Source organism: Rattus norvegicus, chromosome 14 (assembly GCF_021556685.1).
Source record: "Rattus norvegicus strain SHRSP/BbbUtx chromosome 14, alternate assembly SHRSP_T2T, whole genome shotgun sequence".
NCBI classification, from domain to species: Eukaryota; Metazoa; Chordata; class Mammalia; order Rodentia; family Muridae; genus Rattus; species Rattus norvegicus.
This window is the reverse complement of record NC_141547.1, coordinates 62,351,092-62,367,962: the sequence shown is the minus strand read 5'-3', so window position 1 is coordinate 62,367,962 and position 16,871 is coordinate 62,351,092. Positions and strand designations below refer to the sequence as shown.

At 44.4% G+C, this 16,871-nt stretch overlaps 1 protein-coding gene across 5 annotated transcripts in view; it reads right to left on the bottom strand.

The window, feature by feature from the left end:
* Positions 1-481: 481 nt before the first annotated feature.
* Sel1l3 (SEL1L family member 3) overlaps positions 482-16,871 on the bottom strand; it is a 107,167-nt gene continuing 90,777 nt past the window's right edge. Inside the window, exons 20-25 of one of the 5 annotated variants that reach the window (XR_015636708.1) lie at positions 15,413-15,522; positions 10,964-11,091; positions 10,230-10,332; positions 10,084-10,156; positions 721-1,920; positions 482-670 (exon numbers count right to left, since the gene is read on the bottom strand). Coding sequence is in view for 2 of the 5 variants with exons in the window: in NM_001427327.1 (NP_001414256.1) it covers positions 1,781-1,920; positions 10,084-10,156; positions 10,230-10,332; positions 10,964-11,091; positions 15,413-15,522 (554 nt within the window). In the remaining 3 variants the exon portion in view is untranslated. 5 annotated transcript variants of the gene reach the window in all.

The following is a 16,871-nucleotide window of genomic DNA, read 5'->3' as shown; positions in this document are numbered from 1 at the left end:
AGCCTTATGAGATGCCCAAGAAGTAGATTTTTTTTTAATATCCTCATTTTATAGCACAAGAATATGGAGCCCAAGGAGGGTTAATCCCAGCATTCCTGAGTAAGTTGCAGGACCAGGATTATTAGAGCCCGAAGTCTGGCTTTTACACAAATGGCTTAGATATTTTTGCTCAAATAAGAACAACACACCTAGGAGAGAGGGTAAACTGGAAGGCTAATCTAAAATTCAAGAAAACACTCATTTCAGCCCTAACAGAGTGTGAGGCTGGGCAAACATCACAGGTGTTGGCTTAGGATTCTTGGGAGGGAACTTCCTGCCGCCTTCACCTCCACCTTGTCAATGGTTAGCAGGACAATCTCTCCTGTCAGGCGTTGTTTTGTATGTTGGGGGTGGGGAGGCTCCTAAGGAAAACACTTGGACCTTAGCACTTTGAATAATGACCAGAGTGACAATGAAAGGAAAAGAAGCCACTTCCTGGGAGTCAACTGTAGAAAAATAATTTTATTTACTCCTGTAAATAAAGCAGTGCAGAGAGTAGTTTGAACCCACAGTATTGCGTTGCTCATTTATTTACTACGGTAGCAGCATACGGTGCACAGACACGCTGTTCTTTTTTACCCTCCTACACACCCACATCACACTGCACCACACTATACACATACACACACCCCTATACAGACACACACACACCCCTATACAGACACACACACACCCCTATACAGACACACACACACCCCTATACAGACACACACACACCATACACACACACACCACACACACACACACATCTATACAGACACACACCACATATACACCCCTATACACACACACACCCCTATACAGACACACACAGCACACATACCCCTATATAGACATACACCCCTATATAGACATACACACCCCTATATAGACACACATTCCTATATAGACACACACATACCACACACCCCTATACAGACATACCACACATACAAAGAACACACACACACACACACACACACACACACACACACACACACCCCTATACAGACACAGGCAGGCATAGGGGATGGTGAGGAACCTATGAACTAACATCTTGTTTCTCTGCGTATTCCATTGTTGCAGTCTATGCTAACGGTGATTCATGGGAAGAAGACTACACTTAAATTGCGAAGATTCTCTAGATGTTATTGCATGTATTATGACAGAAACATAAATGATACCCAATAATGTCATCAAACGATTTGGAAGCACTATGACCTCTAGAAAAATCCGCAGGGAAAGAAATGTAAACCAATGTGCAATGCTATCGCCTTCCCAATATATGCTGTTCCGTTTGTTTCAAGGCTCTTTCTATCTGCTGGGTTTGGGACTCAGAGAGCAATCTGCCAGTTGGGCCTCTGAGGAGCAGGATGTGGCAAGCAGAGGTACTGAAGCCTCATCAGCCAGTTCCCTGGTAAAAGGGGATGAAGAAAGACTAAAACTTTTAAAAATGTCTCTCCATGGGTGGGAATACGAACGCTTGGCAAGGCGGACTGTGGTTCCCAGAACAATCACCAAGAATGAAAGTCGGATGCCTCAGCTCACCTCCCTCCATGCCCCTGTTCTCAAAGTAATCCTTGAATTTGTTTGCTCTGGGTATGTTCTTGTTTAAACTTAAACAAAAAGACACCAAGGGCAAAGTCGGCATCCAGTTCACAAGACCTTTAAGGTATTTATCAGTATAACGCCTGGCCCCAGCCTTCCAGAACCAACTGTTGAAAGGGTGGTCTCTCAGCTGGAGAGGTCAGAGGTGCACAGTTCACCCACGAGGCTCGGGGTTGTTAGCCATCATAGGTGGGTCGTGGTCGGAGGCATCTGCAGCTGGAGGCACAGCTGGACTTGGGGTGGATGAGGCGGGGTCTGCCAAGACCCAGGCTGGTGCTGGAGAGGAGCCACTGGCTGCAGAGACACATACAAACAGAGTTGAGCATTTGAAAGAGGCCCATGCAAAATACCACACCAAGTCCCACCCAGGATCTAGTAAGCAGGAGGGGTGCTCCTTGGCGGGGTGCCCAAACTCTAGGTAGAGAGAAAACCTTGGACCCATTATCTAGGTTCGTTGAACTTTGCTGTTCCCTTCTATAAAATACCAGGTTGGAACAGCTGTGAAAAGATCCCTGGTGGTTCTCGTGGCCTACGGCTCTAAGTCGCTGTATATTTGCAAGGATTTTCAGGTAAAAAGTTGCTGTGATCAGTTTCATGAGCTAAGACCCTAGTCCCCTTCCCTTCCCCCATGATGTCAATATAATACCACCATAAATAGTGTCACACAGTCAGAGGAGGGCTAGTTTTATTTACATCCTCATCCCATTTGGATGATGTGTCAAATTCAGCCCAAGTTATTTTATTTAAATAATTGCACAACACAACTGAAAAAATACAATTGTTGCCTTTCCACAAAATTATTAGGTTTCAGTGGTTTTCAATATATCTTTAAAAGAGAAGATAATGACCCAGCTTTTAGAGGAGTGCATATCAAGTCTATGTCAGGAGCAATTTTCTTTTTTTTTCCACTTGTATCTTATGAGTGTTTTGCCAGTGCGTACGTTTTGTTCCGCTCGAGTGCCTGGTGCCTACAGAAGAGGGCACTGGATTCCCCGAAACTGTAGCTACAGATGGTTGTGAGCAGTCCTGTGGGTTTGGGGAACTGAACCCAGGTCTTCTGCAAGAGCAGCCAATGCTCTTAAAAACTAAGGCAATCTCTCTCCACCCGCCATGTCAGTGGTTTTCAAAGGGTAGTTGGTTTTTCCTTCCCAAGGACAGAGCCAGTCTGGAGACATTTCCACTTGTCACACTGGCCCCAGGACTGGGGATAGGATGATGGTATCTACTGAGTAGAAACCAAGAATCCTGTTAAGCCTCCTGCAGGACTCATGACATGCCTGCAGCTAGGAGGGACCAGCTCTGAATGCCGTCCATGCTGAAGTCCACAAAGCCTGCTGTATGAATTAAAACCCAGAGGTGCCCCAGGTGATGGTAAGCTCTGACCTTTAACAGCTGTGTGACTTAGGTGAGTTATCCACATGTCTCCAAGAAACAGAGAAAACGGGTGGCTCTGTGGCACGGCTTAAACGAGAAAATGCACTTACTTAAGAGGCTTAGAACAGTGTTTGGCAGGTGTAGGTATGCGGGAAGTGTTATTGGGGAAATGTGTTAAGATCTGTCCTTTTAGGTATTAAAGTATTTGTTTTCTGGATGCCTGCAGTCCCCTGTTTGACGCTCCAGGATAAAAACAACATGAACATCAAAGCCAGAAGAGAGTTGAATAGTGCTGATGTTTACCAGCTGGGTAGGTAATCTTGAGCCGGCTTTTAACTACTCCGAGCCTTAGTTTCTTTAGCTATAAAAATAGGGACAGTGACATCCAGAGCTGTGATGAATGGTTAGCTCAGTGGTCAAAGTCTGTGCAGACACAGCTGGTTTACCTGTCAGCAGTGATCTAAATTAAACTTGGTAGAGTTTTAGCTTTACTAACTTTGTAGAGAGCAGGGTGTGTGTATGTTTGTGTGTGTGTGTGTGTGTGTGTGACAGAGAGAGAGAGAGACTTTTATCTTATGTACCATTTTTATACCTATTTATTTATAATGCATATGTATAAGTGTGTGCACGCACCAGGCACATGTGGAGGTCAGAGAACAGATTGCAGGAGCCAGTTCTCTTCCAACACATGGGTCCAGGGATCGAATGCAGGGTTTCAGGATTGACAGCAAGCCTCTTTAGCTGCTAAGCCATCTTGATGGCTCTTTGGAGCCACTTTTAAAGGCCATTCTGAAATGTATGTACTATAGAAAGATGCCACTCTGTGCTGACAATCCAACTCTTCAATGCCTGTCTTTGTATTCCCCACCCCCGCCCCCAGGGCCACATCGGGAAATCGGGGCATGAGCTTCCTAGAGGGTTGGCTTTTCTGCGGATGCACAGGACTTCTCTTTAGGGCCTCTTTCAACACCCACAGGAGATGTGGAACCAGAGAGGAGGGGAGGGGGAGGGGGAGGGGAGAAGAGGGGAGGGGAGGGGAAGGGAAAGGAGGGGAGGGAAGAGGAGAGGCCAGGTGTTGTGGGATGGTGGAACATTACTAGGGCTATTATATGCTCAGAGGCAGCTGACCAAGTGAGGAGGTTCAAAGACCACTGTGCCACAGTCAGGAGGCTTAGTCTGGGTGTGTCTTCTTTACCTGCTGTTATCTACCCCTGGGCTAGATACTGACTTGCGGATAGTTCCTTCCTAATGGGTTAGAGTCACTGGTTCCTCTGTTTCCTCTCCTGGGAACAGAAGGACTTGGAGCAGCTGGTGTCTGGACCCCCTTTTGCCATAAGATTTGCCTTTCCGGTGACCTCTGTGGGAGTTAATACAACACTAAGGCATGGACTTTCAAGCTTAGGGAATGTCTAAGTCACCATGGTAACAAGATAAACCAGCAATGGGTTTTCCGATGAAAACAAAAAGTGCCAATGTGTTAATGTAGAAAGAATGCCTAATTAGCACTGCCACCACGTAATGCCCCTGGACCAGGACAGCAAGGAATGCTGCTGTTTCCACAGCAAGTTTGTTATTATCTTTGTGAGGGTTCTCTCCCTTCTGTTGGGGGGGGGGGGGAGGAGGGTCTGCAATCACTACATGAGCCCTCCTACTGCACGTCCTAATTTTAAAGTGGCCCCTTTGTTGCTGCTCGCCTGGAAGCCATGCTAATTTTATTATTGGGCTAGAATCGAGGTACCCAGGAATGTCATCAGGCTGCTTAAAAAAATTACAGAGTAATTCCTGAGCCAAAGAGGACTGATTTGTGGATTACTTGCTGGCTAGGGGATCATTTTCTGTACATTAGTGAGAATAAACAGGAGCTGGCACACACAGGACCCCAGGGCAGCCACTGCCTGTTTTTGTATGGCTCACGATCTAAGAATGGTTTTTACACTTTTAAAGGGGAGAACAACAAAAAAAAAATCAAAACAAGAATAAGATTTTGTGATGTGTGAAAGCATTTGAAATTCAAATGTGTCCACAGTACGATTTTATTAGAAGCCTAGCCATGAGAGGTGCTTCGGATTTCCAGGGACAGAGTAGAAAAGGCAGTGCAATTGTCATCTAACAGTGTGCTGCTGGGGGGTAGCTCGGATGTAGAGCACTTGCCGAATGTGCATGAAGCCCTTGAGTTCATCTTTAGCATTAAACTGGACTAGAGATGCTGGCCTATAAGCCCAGCATTTGGGAAGGAGAGGCAGGAGGTTCAGAGGTCAGGCTCTACTACAGGGCAAGCTTGAGGCTGGCAGGGACTTTGCCGACCCCTGTTACAGTCATTGCTTACATTTGGCTGCCAGCTGCCAGTTGATCAGATGTGGGTTGTAACAAAAAAATAAAATAAAATATGAGCGCGTATACTGAAGTGGCAGGCCACTGGGAAGAATGAGGGACACACAGGTGGTCCTGGAAATCTCACACCATGAGTGTTTGTCCTCAGGAGCCTGCTGAGTCCCGGACAGTACAAGATTCCTGTCACCAGGGGGTTTCTAAGCGCAGGTACTGGAAGGCACCAAATGCTGGGGAATAGGAGAGGTGGGGAAGACTCCTTGCTGCAAAAATCTCTGACTTCAAGACTATCAACTTTCTCCACGAGCACTCTGTGTGGCATTTCACTGTGCTTTTAGCGGAGGCCTCATTAGCTAGAAATGTAGGTGATAGGAACAGAGCAGAGAAAGGTTTAATTAGTCTTACTTAGATCATTTTACATTCTGTTAAAAACACACACACACACACACACACACACCAAGGCTAACCACAGCCTGAGGGATGAGTCAGTCAGTGTGGGGGGGTACATGGGCAGTGTGAGGACAGACTGGCCGGGACTTAGACTACACAGTCATCCCTGGGAGCTGGACGCGCCACACATCGTGCTTTATGCGGTGTATTCTTTAGACATCAAGTTTAGAGTCCTGCTGCAGATGGAGCTTTGTCTTTTTTTTTTTTTTTTTTTTTTTTCTGAAATGAACAAGACCAGACGGTTTCAGAGTTCAGATTTGGGGCTTAAATTAGACTATGCCTAATGGAGTATCTTATGGCCTCAAGTCAAAATGTGAAATCCATTGTTTCATATATACTCCTTATGTGCATAAATTGAAAGGTAACTTCATATGCTATTTTTAGTGCCTCTGCATTTTGACTGCGACCTGTTACGTGAAGTCAGGTGTAGAATTTTCTTCTTGTGGCTTTGTGCTGGCACTCAAGATTCAGGATTTAAGAACCCAGGACTTAACAGAGGTGAACACTAGCAGGAAACCACTGAAATGTAAATATATATATCTCCTCAAGATTTAGTGTCGTCCTGACTCTGTTTTCAAATGTCAATTTTTCAAAAGGAGGACTCTTTCTTTGAAATGGCACTTCTGCTTTCTCTTCCTATTGTCTTTTTTTTTTTTTTTCCAGAGCTGGGGACTGAACCCAGGGCCTTGCGCTTGCTAGGCAAGCACTCTATCACTGAGCTAAATCCCCAACCCCCCTATTGTCTTTTTGTTTTGTTCTGTTTTTTTCTCCTCCCTTCAGGCAAGCAGTCAGGCTCCAGGCTTCTTTTGTTTGAGGGATGTTTGCAGCAGACACAGGTGGAGGTTTACTCTGGACTTACTTTACTTTGGGATATTTGGGGTTTCAAAATGGCTGCTGCTCCATTAAGGTAATTAGGCTTGATGTCTGTGGTACGAGTGGGAAGTGATGCTTTTGCAACAATCTCAAGCAGTGAAATAAAGCTCTTTCTGGAGTCTGAGAGGGGGACTGAACTGTCTGTGGATTGTTCTGACAAAGTGCACCCCTCCTTTCCCTAGGAGCAATCAAGTAATTCCAGGGACATTCTTTCTCTGAGAAGCACTAGTCTCCTAAAAGATGTGGCTGCTTTGAGGAAGCAAGTAACCATAAACGATAATGGCAGTAAGAGATGTGCAGTGCGTGTCCCTTATCTTGTTACTTGTGATGGATTGGTTACACATTCATTTAAATGCTTCTAAAGTAAAAGTCCCACAGCATAGCAAAAGCATGCTAGGTTTTGTTTAACTCTAACAGAGGCAAATAAATGAGTCTTGTTAAGTATGATCACCTCCTTGTGGCAAAATTCTCTAGTTGCAGGCAAAATGCCCCACAGGACAGGATGGACTCTTTAACAGCTACCAGCTTATATACACCAAGTCATCTCATTTGGTTCTCTCAGCTACAGAAAGAAGTAAGCAAAATATTCTTTCTTCCATTTTATAGAACAAATGGAGGCACAAGCAAGCTTCTCCCTTGGTCAGCATTGTTCCACAAGTAACAACAGGGTCAGAATCTTAGCAGGTCCCTTCCCCATTTCTGGAGGGGCTAACTCCTGTCCTGCACCACCGAACACGAGACCATTTCATGTGGCAAAGGCTGTGGCAGGTTGTCTCTGTGTCAGAGGGCATCATACAAACTTGGGAGGAAAATGAGACTGGCTGGAGCTGAACACACAACAGATGTGAACAACTTCCTGATGAACCATTAAAATGTAAAATCAATTGATTAAAAAACAAACTCTAAAATCCTGGATGAATAAGAACTTCAATTTCTAGGAACATTCCTTGCCCCATGCTGTTTTGGGGAAGCTCCCAGCTTTCAAGTCCATGCATTCTTGACTCACTACTAACCAGCACCACTCCCTCATCTACCACAAGTACCAGTAATCCACACCCCCAATTCCTGTGGTGCCAGGAAGGAACATGTGGGTTCCATCAGCTCTCCAAGGATATGCCAGTGGCAGAGGCTTTAGTCTCCAGGGAGCCCACTCTTCTGGGCCCCTATCATTCTGCCCATCACCTCTTTAGTCACTTGCTCTTCTGGGTTGACCAATCTTATTTCAAAATGGCTGAAGTGCTTTTACTCTGAACACGGACTTTAGACATCAGTAAAAGGAATGAGAGAGACACTTCCACTCTCTGCATGAGTTCACATGGGGCTGGTGGGGCTGCTGTGGGCAGGCACATTCTGGAAGCAGTGAGCCTCCCCTTTTTATTCTTGCCATGCCTGGTCTAAGCACATTTTACAGGCCGGTAGTGTGGGCATGACCCCAGAGGCTTGCTGCAAATGTCTAATCTAGGCTCATTCCATCAGAATCCTCATGGGGTCTGATTCCTGTGTGATTCACGTGCCCAGTAAAACTAAGACACAGTAGGCTAGAACTTACATATAGAAACGTTATTTTTTAATAAGTTATTTTCTTTTAATTATCCATTATAGTGCGTTTAAGGCAATATGTGTGTGGGCAGGTTGATTATGAATTTTATTTCAAGATACTAAAACCAATTAGGAAAGATTCCTCCTGCGAAAGGGGTAATTAGTTTGAGGTAGACATTTTAAAGTGTGGAGGTTTTGAAAGCACATTTTTAGTTTCTAATTTACATCCCTCTTGGCCTCACTTCCTTAGTTGAACAGGGCAGTTCACCTCTCCCGCCTCAGTTTCATTGTCTGTAACATGCTACAAGGAGAATTAAGTTCTTTTAAAAGATCTCATCCCAACTAAATCTTCTGTGGCCATCAAGAAGAAAGGGGGGCGGGGTATACTGGAAAAAGCAAAGAAAAAAATTTGAAAAGTGAGGGAAAGAGAATGACAGAGTGGCCCAGGGAGACAGGGCAGGGAAATATATGTGGCATATGAAGGGGCAGGAGGGACAGGGAGATGAGAATGCTGATGGCTGACAATGAAGACCGGAAGAAGCCAGGATCTGATAGAGGAGCTCCCACCTGCCCATGAATTTTCATGGCCACCAGCTGGCTACAACCATCAAGGCAATTTTCAGCAACCTTAACAGAGCTGCATTCACAACAGCGTTTCCACAGAGTAAAAATGACAAAGATAATTTGAAATGGAAAACACTGACAGGATACAAAATAAATGTGCCCTACCTGGTAGCACACTCGGGGACCAGACAGAATGCGCCCCAGGGAGATTTATGCCGGTGCAGAGGACGAGGCCTCCAGCCTGCCAGGGCTATGGAGGGCAGCCCGCACCTCCTTGGAGAAATGAGAGGAAGACTCTGCATTCGCCAGCGCTCCTCTCCAGAGAGAGGCCAGCCCACTCCTCTCACTTTTGATTATCTGTTACACAAATAACAGCCATGCGAACACTCCGCTGCCTTCCGCCCCTAATTGCCCATTTGTAAGTGTTTCTGTTGGTCTTTGTGATCTGCTTCCTTTCCTTGTTGCCATTGGTGAAAATCTGTCGCTTTCCACCAAGAGATGTTTGTGGGTTTGAGCCTCTGCTGAGTGTGAAATATTAATGTAAATGGTAAAATTTGGGCCATCTTTAACCCTAGAAAGACAAATAAAGTAGCTAACATCCATTGAGAGGGCTTAATGTGCTACTTAAGTAAAACAGCTCTCATTTAACCAGTGTCACCATTAGGATAGGCATCTTATATGCATTTTTTAAAACAATTCCCCTCATTTTACATCTTTTAGAAGTTATATTAGACTCTCTCTAGATTGATGAGAAACTGGGAGATCAGAAAGGTTGAGTAACTTGTACTAAGTCACACAGCTACCAAGTGGCTAAGTCTGGAGTCTAAGCCCAAACAGAACAGATGAGAGAGTGCTTACTCCGTTAACTACTTCCTATGCTAGCTTGAAAAAGAACCATGTCTAGCAAGAACCAAAGTGGCCTTTCTAAGTTAGCTAGGAACACTTATGCACTATAAATATTAGTTTATTCTCTCACACTTTTGACTGTATGACTGGAATGACTGGGAATACTTCACACAGTAGCTGTGTTTAAAATGGGGGTTTCAAGCTTATATAGGGGAAAAGAAAATACTTTAGTTTGTTTTCGTTTTTTTAAGCTCAAAAGATAAACCAATAAATCACCATTTTTATTTAAGATTTGTAATAGTCTAAGGCTCCCTGACAGTTGGGGACTGGGGGGCACCATAAGGACTCCTTTGTACCATGAACGGCCATGCTCAAGAAATGAAGCATGACCAAGATTATGAGGAGAGAGTGTGCCACTTGATGGGAGAGAAAAAGAAGCTCCTCTGTCCTTCCCTCCTGCCGTGGTTTTGAAGGAAGCTTTACCTGAGACACACTGGAGATAAAGCACCATCCAGGCGATCACCACAGACAGCAGGAAGGTCCCCAGGAAGTAGATCTGCAGACATTTGGAGCATGCGTCAGATGACTGTGGGAGAGCGGAGCTGGTAGGGCTGGGGGAGGATACTCACCAGGGTGGAGTGCATAAGGGCACCGCAGAGAAGCCGCAGGTGAAGGTAGAGCAAAGCCAGGGAGCAGGGGCTCAGGGATTCCTCGTTACCGAGACTCCAGCACCTGCAACAAAGCCCAGGGGAACTGGTGTCACTGCCTTTGGTGGCACCAACCATGACCGGTGCCCTCATCCCCACAGGTGTTTGCTCTGCATACCCAAACTCCCTCAAGATGATGATGGAGAATGAAACTAATCACTTCTAAGCACCGTAGGCCTGACTTAGTGTTTGGAGATCCTAGCAGAAACTTCTGGAAAGGTCATACCTCATTCTTAAGGAAGGCCCTGGGCATAGGGTTTACTGAAACAAATATTTCTGAGCGTCTGTACAAAGTCCAGGTGTAGGATGGCCTCCTTATCTTCTAGAAAAGCTAACTAGGTGAGGTGTTTTTGATTTTGTTTTCTCCATTGGGTTTTTTTGGTGGTTGTTACTGTTGTTGTTTTGTCCACTCTTGTAGAAAATCTTGGTGAGCACTTGAACTTCAGATCTAGAACATTCTATGACAAACCAGGTGCTCAATGGAAAGAGAAGAGCACCTGGGCTTAGCTGAAGGCTCTCTGACAGAAGCAATTCTGGCAATACTTTCTACCATTCGACATCCCAAAAGTGGGGTGAGCTAACTTGAAGTAAGGCCAAAGCATCACCCACTTGCCCCCTCCCTGCCTTCCATAGGATTAGAGTGGCTCAGAGCTCACCTTTCGTACAGCTCCCGGAGTATGGAGGTGTTACTGGGATGGAGTGATGGGTCGATTTCCAAGAACTCCAGAATGTGGTGTGGGATGACAGCACCTTCCTCTATCAGTGCAGCAAGGTTGAAAAATCCCTAAAAAATGAGAAAAGTCGAACTCAGTAACTCCTGAAATACCCCCCACCACACACACACACCCTTCATCAAGATATAAACTTTTACAACCTCTAATTTTTTTCCCACGGTCCCTAGACCCAGATGGTTTTGTCATGTTCATTGATGAATTGTTCCCCTAAATATATGCATCTGAGAAATTTATTTGCAGGAAAGTGGGGAGGTTTTCAAAGAACACTACAACCCATCTGCTCAAATGCCAGGAAAGTGAGCCAACTTTCCCTTCTCCAGAGCCCACACAGAACTTGGGGAAATGAGTTCTTGTATCATCAGTGAAGCCATGCCTTTTATAACCATTAGCCTACTGGACACCTAATAAGATAAACAATATATGAGCACATGATTGAGATGTTCTAGGTAAGTATGGAAACCCTCCCATGATTCTTCTTGGTGCAAATCTCAACTATGGGGAATTTTCCCACCTCTTCCTTCTATATTTTGTTCCCAACGCTCAGAGCAGGACCTATCTTTTGGACTATGTAGTTCTAATAAAAGAATGTCATTCAAGAGCCAGATGGTAGGGATGTGTCTAAAACATGGGTACCAGTAAACTATCAGAAAGAGACAACCCCTTCAACATGAGGGTATGTGGCCAGACTAGGATGCCCCCGAAGTAAATGGCCTTTACGACTAGAGATCCACAGAGACAAACTGGTGTTGTCCTTCAAAGAATGTCTGGTCACATTTTAATGGCCTCCCTTTGACATTGTATTTCAATGGTCACTGGTAATAACTAATAGGCCATAAAGATGCACCATGTTGCACATACCAGGACACACCAGCCCATGCAGTCATGGTCGACACAATAGCAGCTAACTTGGGAGGACCTGCTGTGTGGGAGGCAGTGCTCTGCTTTATAAACATTCACGTAATCTCATAAGGTGACTCCATTTAGGTCCTTTTCTCACCCTCCCTATTTTGGCACAGAGAAGTTAAGGGATGTGCTCGAGTCACCCAGCTGCAAAATGGCAGATCTAGGATTCAAATGAGAGAGGACAGGGTCCAGGGACTCCACTCAACCTTCAGCACACAACCTCTAAATTGAGTGCGATGTGTCTTTAAGATGCACACACACATTCAGCAGAGCGCACACCATTCTCCTGGCTTTGAAAGGAACTCTTAAAATTTGAAGTGTTAGAAGAAAAGAGAGAAAGTGGTTATAAAACCGTAAGGACTCTGATCAATGGGGAAATGAGATCAAAATAAGTGGTAAGTAAGTAGACTAGGGGAATGAGCGTTTGTATGCAGCTCAGTGGCTTATGGTTCATTATCAAGTAGGCGACTTTATAAAGAACTAATTATGACTTGAGTTTTTAAAACTATCAAAGGACCAAGAGATAAAGAACCGGGCAGAGAACAAGAATAAAGAATTCACATAAAGAAGATATGAAAAGCAGTTCATCGTCAACAAGTGGAGATGAAATGGCCCTCTTTACCAGGCATTACATAAAAAGCAATTTGAAATGAGAGTCAAGTGTCAGCCTGTAGTTATGAAGTTAACAGAATTAAACTACCCAAGTCAGCAAGGTTTCTGTTGTTGTCCTCTGCTTATCTGCTGCTCCCTGAGATGAAAATATAAACCAGCAATATCCTACCGTGTAGTCAGAAAACCATTGACACTCCATAACAGGGTCTCTCAGCAGAGAGGTATTCAAATGAGGGGGAGAGGGGGAGACCCAAAACTATTCATTACAGCCAGAGAGGAGGCACTCCCCTTCTCCACCAGGAGATTCCCAATCCCAAGAAAGCAAGAATAGTGGGTTGTCTGTCCCCCGCCACCCCATGAAAGAGTAAGCGAGCAATCATAATGAGCGCCAATGAGAGAGGCTGTGTACCAGAAGGTGCAGTGCATCAGTCAACAACGAGGTGATGTAACAGACACATCTGATGAGCAGGACTGGAGGGGGACATGAAGACAGTGTGAAGAAGTGGAAGGCAGCCATAGTCTCCAGAGAGAAGACTCGATGGGTAAATGTATCAGGATGTTACCAATCCTGATAACCTGAGTTTGATCCCCAGAACCGACATGGGGAAAGAAGAGGACCATCTCCCTTAAAGTTGTCCTCTGCCCTCTGCATGCATGCTATGACATGCTTGCCCCCTCCCATAAACAAACAAACAAACAAACAAACAAATAAATATTAAGAAATAAAAGGCCCTCCATGGAACTGTAGATACATTTATTGTTTTCACTGTCTTTTTGTTTTTTGGTTGGTTGTTTTTGTTGTTGTTTGTTTGTTTGCTTTGTTTTTGCCTTTAAAGATTAAATTTTACTGGTTTTAAAACACAGTTTTTCTTTAAACAAATAAACAAACAAGAATAAAACTGAAAGACAAGCTAGCAGGCCTGATTTTAAACAATGGCTGATAGCCAAGTGAGAGTGTTTGTTTAGCAGATCTTGGAAAAGTAATATTTGATACATCATGTTCATTAAGTGTACTTGGCATGGGATCAGAGCTTTGTAACAGACATCTCACTCAGTACTCACTTCCTGTGGGGGAAGGGTTATAATGACCACAGTTGACAGGTGGGAGAATAGAGAGCTGAGGGTCTAGTGACCTGTCATGTGAGAGTATCTCAGTGGGAGAGAGGCAGGACTTTTAACCTGGGCCCCCGACTTTACTGATATAATGCCTCTATGACATAAGAAAAAGAAAAAGGCTGTGACAGAAATAAACTTCAAACTTTGCTCTGTGACCACAAACCAGCCACCCACACAAGCAGGCAGCAACCTTCTATTCCTTCATTATAGAAAAGAACCCGAGATCTTTCCATAATTTCAATTATGAAGCCAAAGGGGGAGGAGAAAAAGAAATATCATTAGACACTGTTAGTAATTGTGGCACACAAGATCTCCTAAATTTCTTAGGAAAAATTGAAGGTAAGCAAAATCCTTGAATAGTTTTCAGCTATCTCTCTGAGATATTTATGAGTTAGAAATACAAAATATTAACTTTACAGAAATCACCTGCTGTGAATTCAATGTGAAATGTTCCCACAGGGTCATGTCCTTGAACACCAACTGGTAGAGCTGTTCGGAAAGGTTGTAGGCCCACTGGAGGAAGTGGGCCAGGGGAACTGGTCTTCATACTCTACAGCCCAGGCTCCCTTCCTGTTCACTTTCTGCCTTCAGAGTGTAATAAGCCAACTCCTATTTCCCCAGCATGCCTCCCTTCCTTCTTGTCACATAGAGGAAAGCCAAAACCCTTTCTCCCTTAAATTGCTTTTGGTTACGGTATTTTGTCACACCAGATAGCTAAAATAAGTTTGCCACTGATAAGGCATTCTGACTGTATGCATTCCTGATACCATGCTTAGGGTATTAACTTCTGCAGTGCCTTCCACCAAGACAAGACCTTCCTGTGTAGCCTAAGCTGGTTTAAAACGCACAACCCTCCTGCCTCTGCCTCCTGGGTGCACTAAGTACTTTCCATGTTATTCTTGTCCCACAAACATAACCTCAATAGAATCATTAGAAAACAAGAAACAGACCCAAAGAGAGGGCTGTCCTACAAACTATCTACCCGGAGTCTTCAGAAACTCAAGGTCATGAAGACACAGGACCGAGGAATTGTCACAGCTTGGAGATTGGAAAGAAAGACAACATCTTCATGTCATGTGGGATCCTGCTTGAGATTCTAGAACAGAAAAGGGATACTGTGGGAAACAGGGGAAACGTAAATCAAGACTGGAGTTAGGTAATGCTACTGCCCTCTGTTAATGTCTTCAGTCAACGGGAACTGTGCCTGTAAGAGGTAAACATTAGGGAAGCTGGATGCACGGTGGACTCTCTGGGTTCTTCGTATAAGCTTTCTTTAAACCTGAAATTTACAAAGATAAGGTTCCAAAAAAGGTCCCAGGGGATCATGTCCCATCACTTAAGTCTTGGCTCAGTGTATGAGCAAGCCACTTCCTCCTGTGTGCTTCTAGGGTCTTGAGGAGTTTCTACCCCGTGAGTTAGTATTATGGAACATGGTAGAAATACTGTAGGTTTCCAGCAGAGATGTGGCCTTGGCTATTTTGCTTATAATCTGTTATTTGGCTTTGGGAAATTTATTACTTTGACCTATGTCTGGGTGAAAAAACAGTGTGAAAATTTCAGCTGTGCAGGATTGGTGTGAGATTGGCCTGGGGGAACACAGTCAATACTCTGTTCAAGATTCATCATAGAACTGTGGGAAGGGTGTGTGGCAAGGAGGACAGATGACATCCAGTCATGCTCCTGAAGCCACAGAACAGGCTGGTAGGTCCAGGGCCTCGAGAGACAGTTACTGATGCTTACCTGGGAGTCTCCATCCAGGGCTGCTTGGGCGTACATCTGCACAGACAGCTCCAGATCTTGGGACTGGTTTTGGTGGCCATAGTAGTAAAGGTCTCCCATTTTCAAATATGCTGTAGAACACAACCATGTATCTATTTGTCGGATGGTTTTATTTCCAGGGGTATCTAATCTGTTTCTCATAGGCTGCGAGAGCATATACACTTATTTGGGGTTATATTGTGATATGACATTATCATCTAAGATCTCAGAATCTAGAACCATGCAATCAAGTTACAAAAATTTTGCAAAAACATCCACAATAGTGGATTGGTGTGGTGGTACACACTTTAACCCAGCACTTGGGAGGCAGAAACAGGAAGATCTCTGTGAGTTTGAGACCAGCCTGGTCTACAGAGTGAGTTCCAAAACTGGCCAGAATTGCATAGTGAGACACTGTCTCAAACAAACAAACAAAGAAGAATAAAACAAACAAACCCCAAAAGGTCATATCATTTTTAAAAAGTTTGATTCTGATTTGGCTCTATTTTATACTCTCTTGGGTCACAAGTGGACACCCCTGTTTTAGACCAACATGTTAAATCACTGATATTTCCTATTATAATATGTTTATACAGGCTTGTAAATCACTGTTCTAGCTTTAAATGTCAACCTCTAATTGTAAAATTGCCACAACCTAAAGTCATCTGAAAGGAAAATCTCAGCTGATAAATTGCCTAGGTCAATCAATAATTGGTTCAGGGGTGTTGGGTCCACTGTGGGTGACACCATCCCTAGGCAGTCCATAAGCCTACAGATGAGAATACCAGGGAACAAACCAGCAAGCCAGCTCCCACAACAACTTACCTCATTGATGCCATGTGACCTGGAAATATATGCCAAATAAATACTTCCTTCCCCAAGTTGCTTTCAACTGGGGTGTTTCTGTCACAGCAACAAGGAAAGTAGAACGAACATTTTTATGTTTTCCTTGGTGGAAGTCTTATGCCCAGAGTGCCTCCATCTGTAGCCATGCGGTATTTCCCTATTGGCTCCCTGAACAGATCCGCTGGGAGAATCTCCATCAGCAGACTTATAACCCATCCATTGAGGTTGCCTCTGACACCGTGTCACAGCTGCAGTGCTGTGCTGCCTGTCCTGCATCTTTTGACTTTCTCTCAGCCATGTAGTTCATCTTCCTAGATGTATAGCTATAACTCAATGTTAAAAGGGAAATGCAGGATCCATCTCTGAAGGCTGCACAGGGGACATTCACCATGTGGAATTCGTGGGTGCTGGTGTTGGAAGAGCATAGGGGTGAATGGGAAATAGGAGATGATTCAGAGAGCAGCATTTAGGAAGCAGATGTCATCTTTAGGGTACAAGAGGATAGTATCAAAAGACAGTTGTGATGCTGTCAGGGCATCATGGTCCTCTGTGAGCTGAGACCAAAGATAACAGAGATGCACGGGGGAGGCTAGAA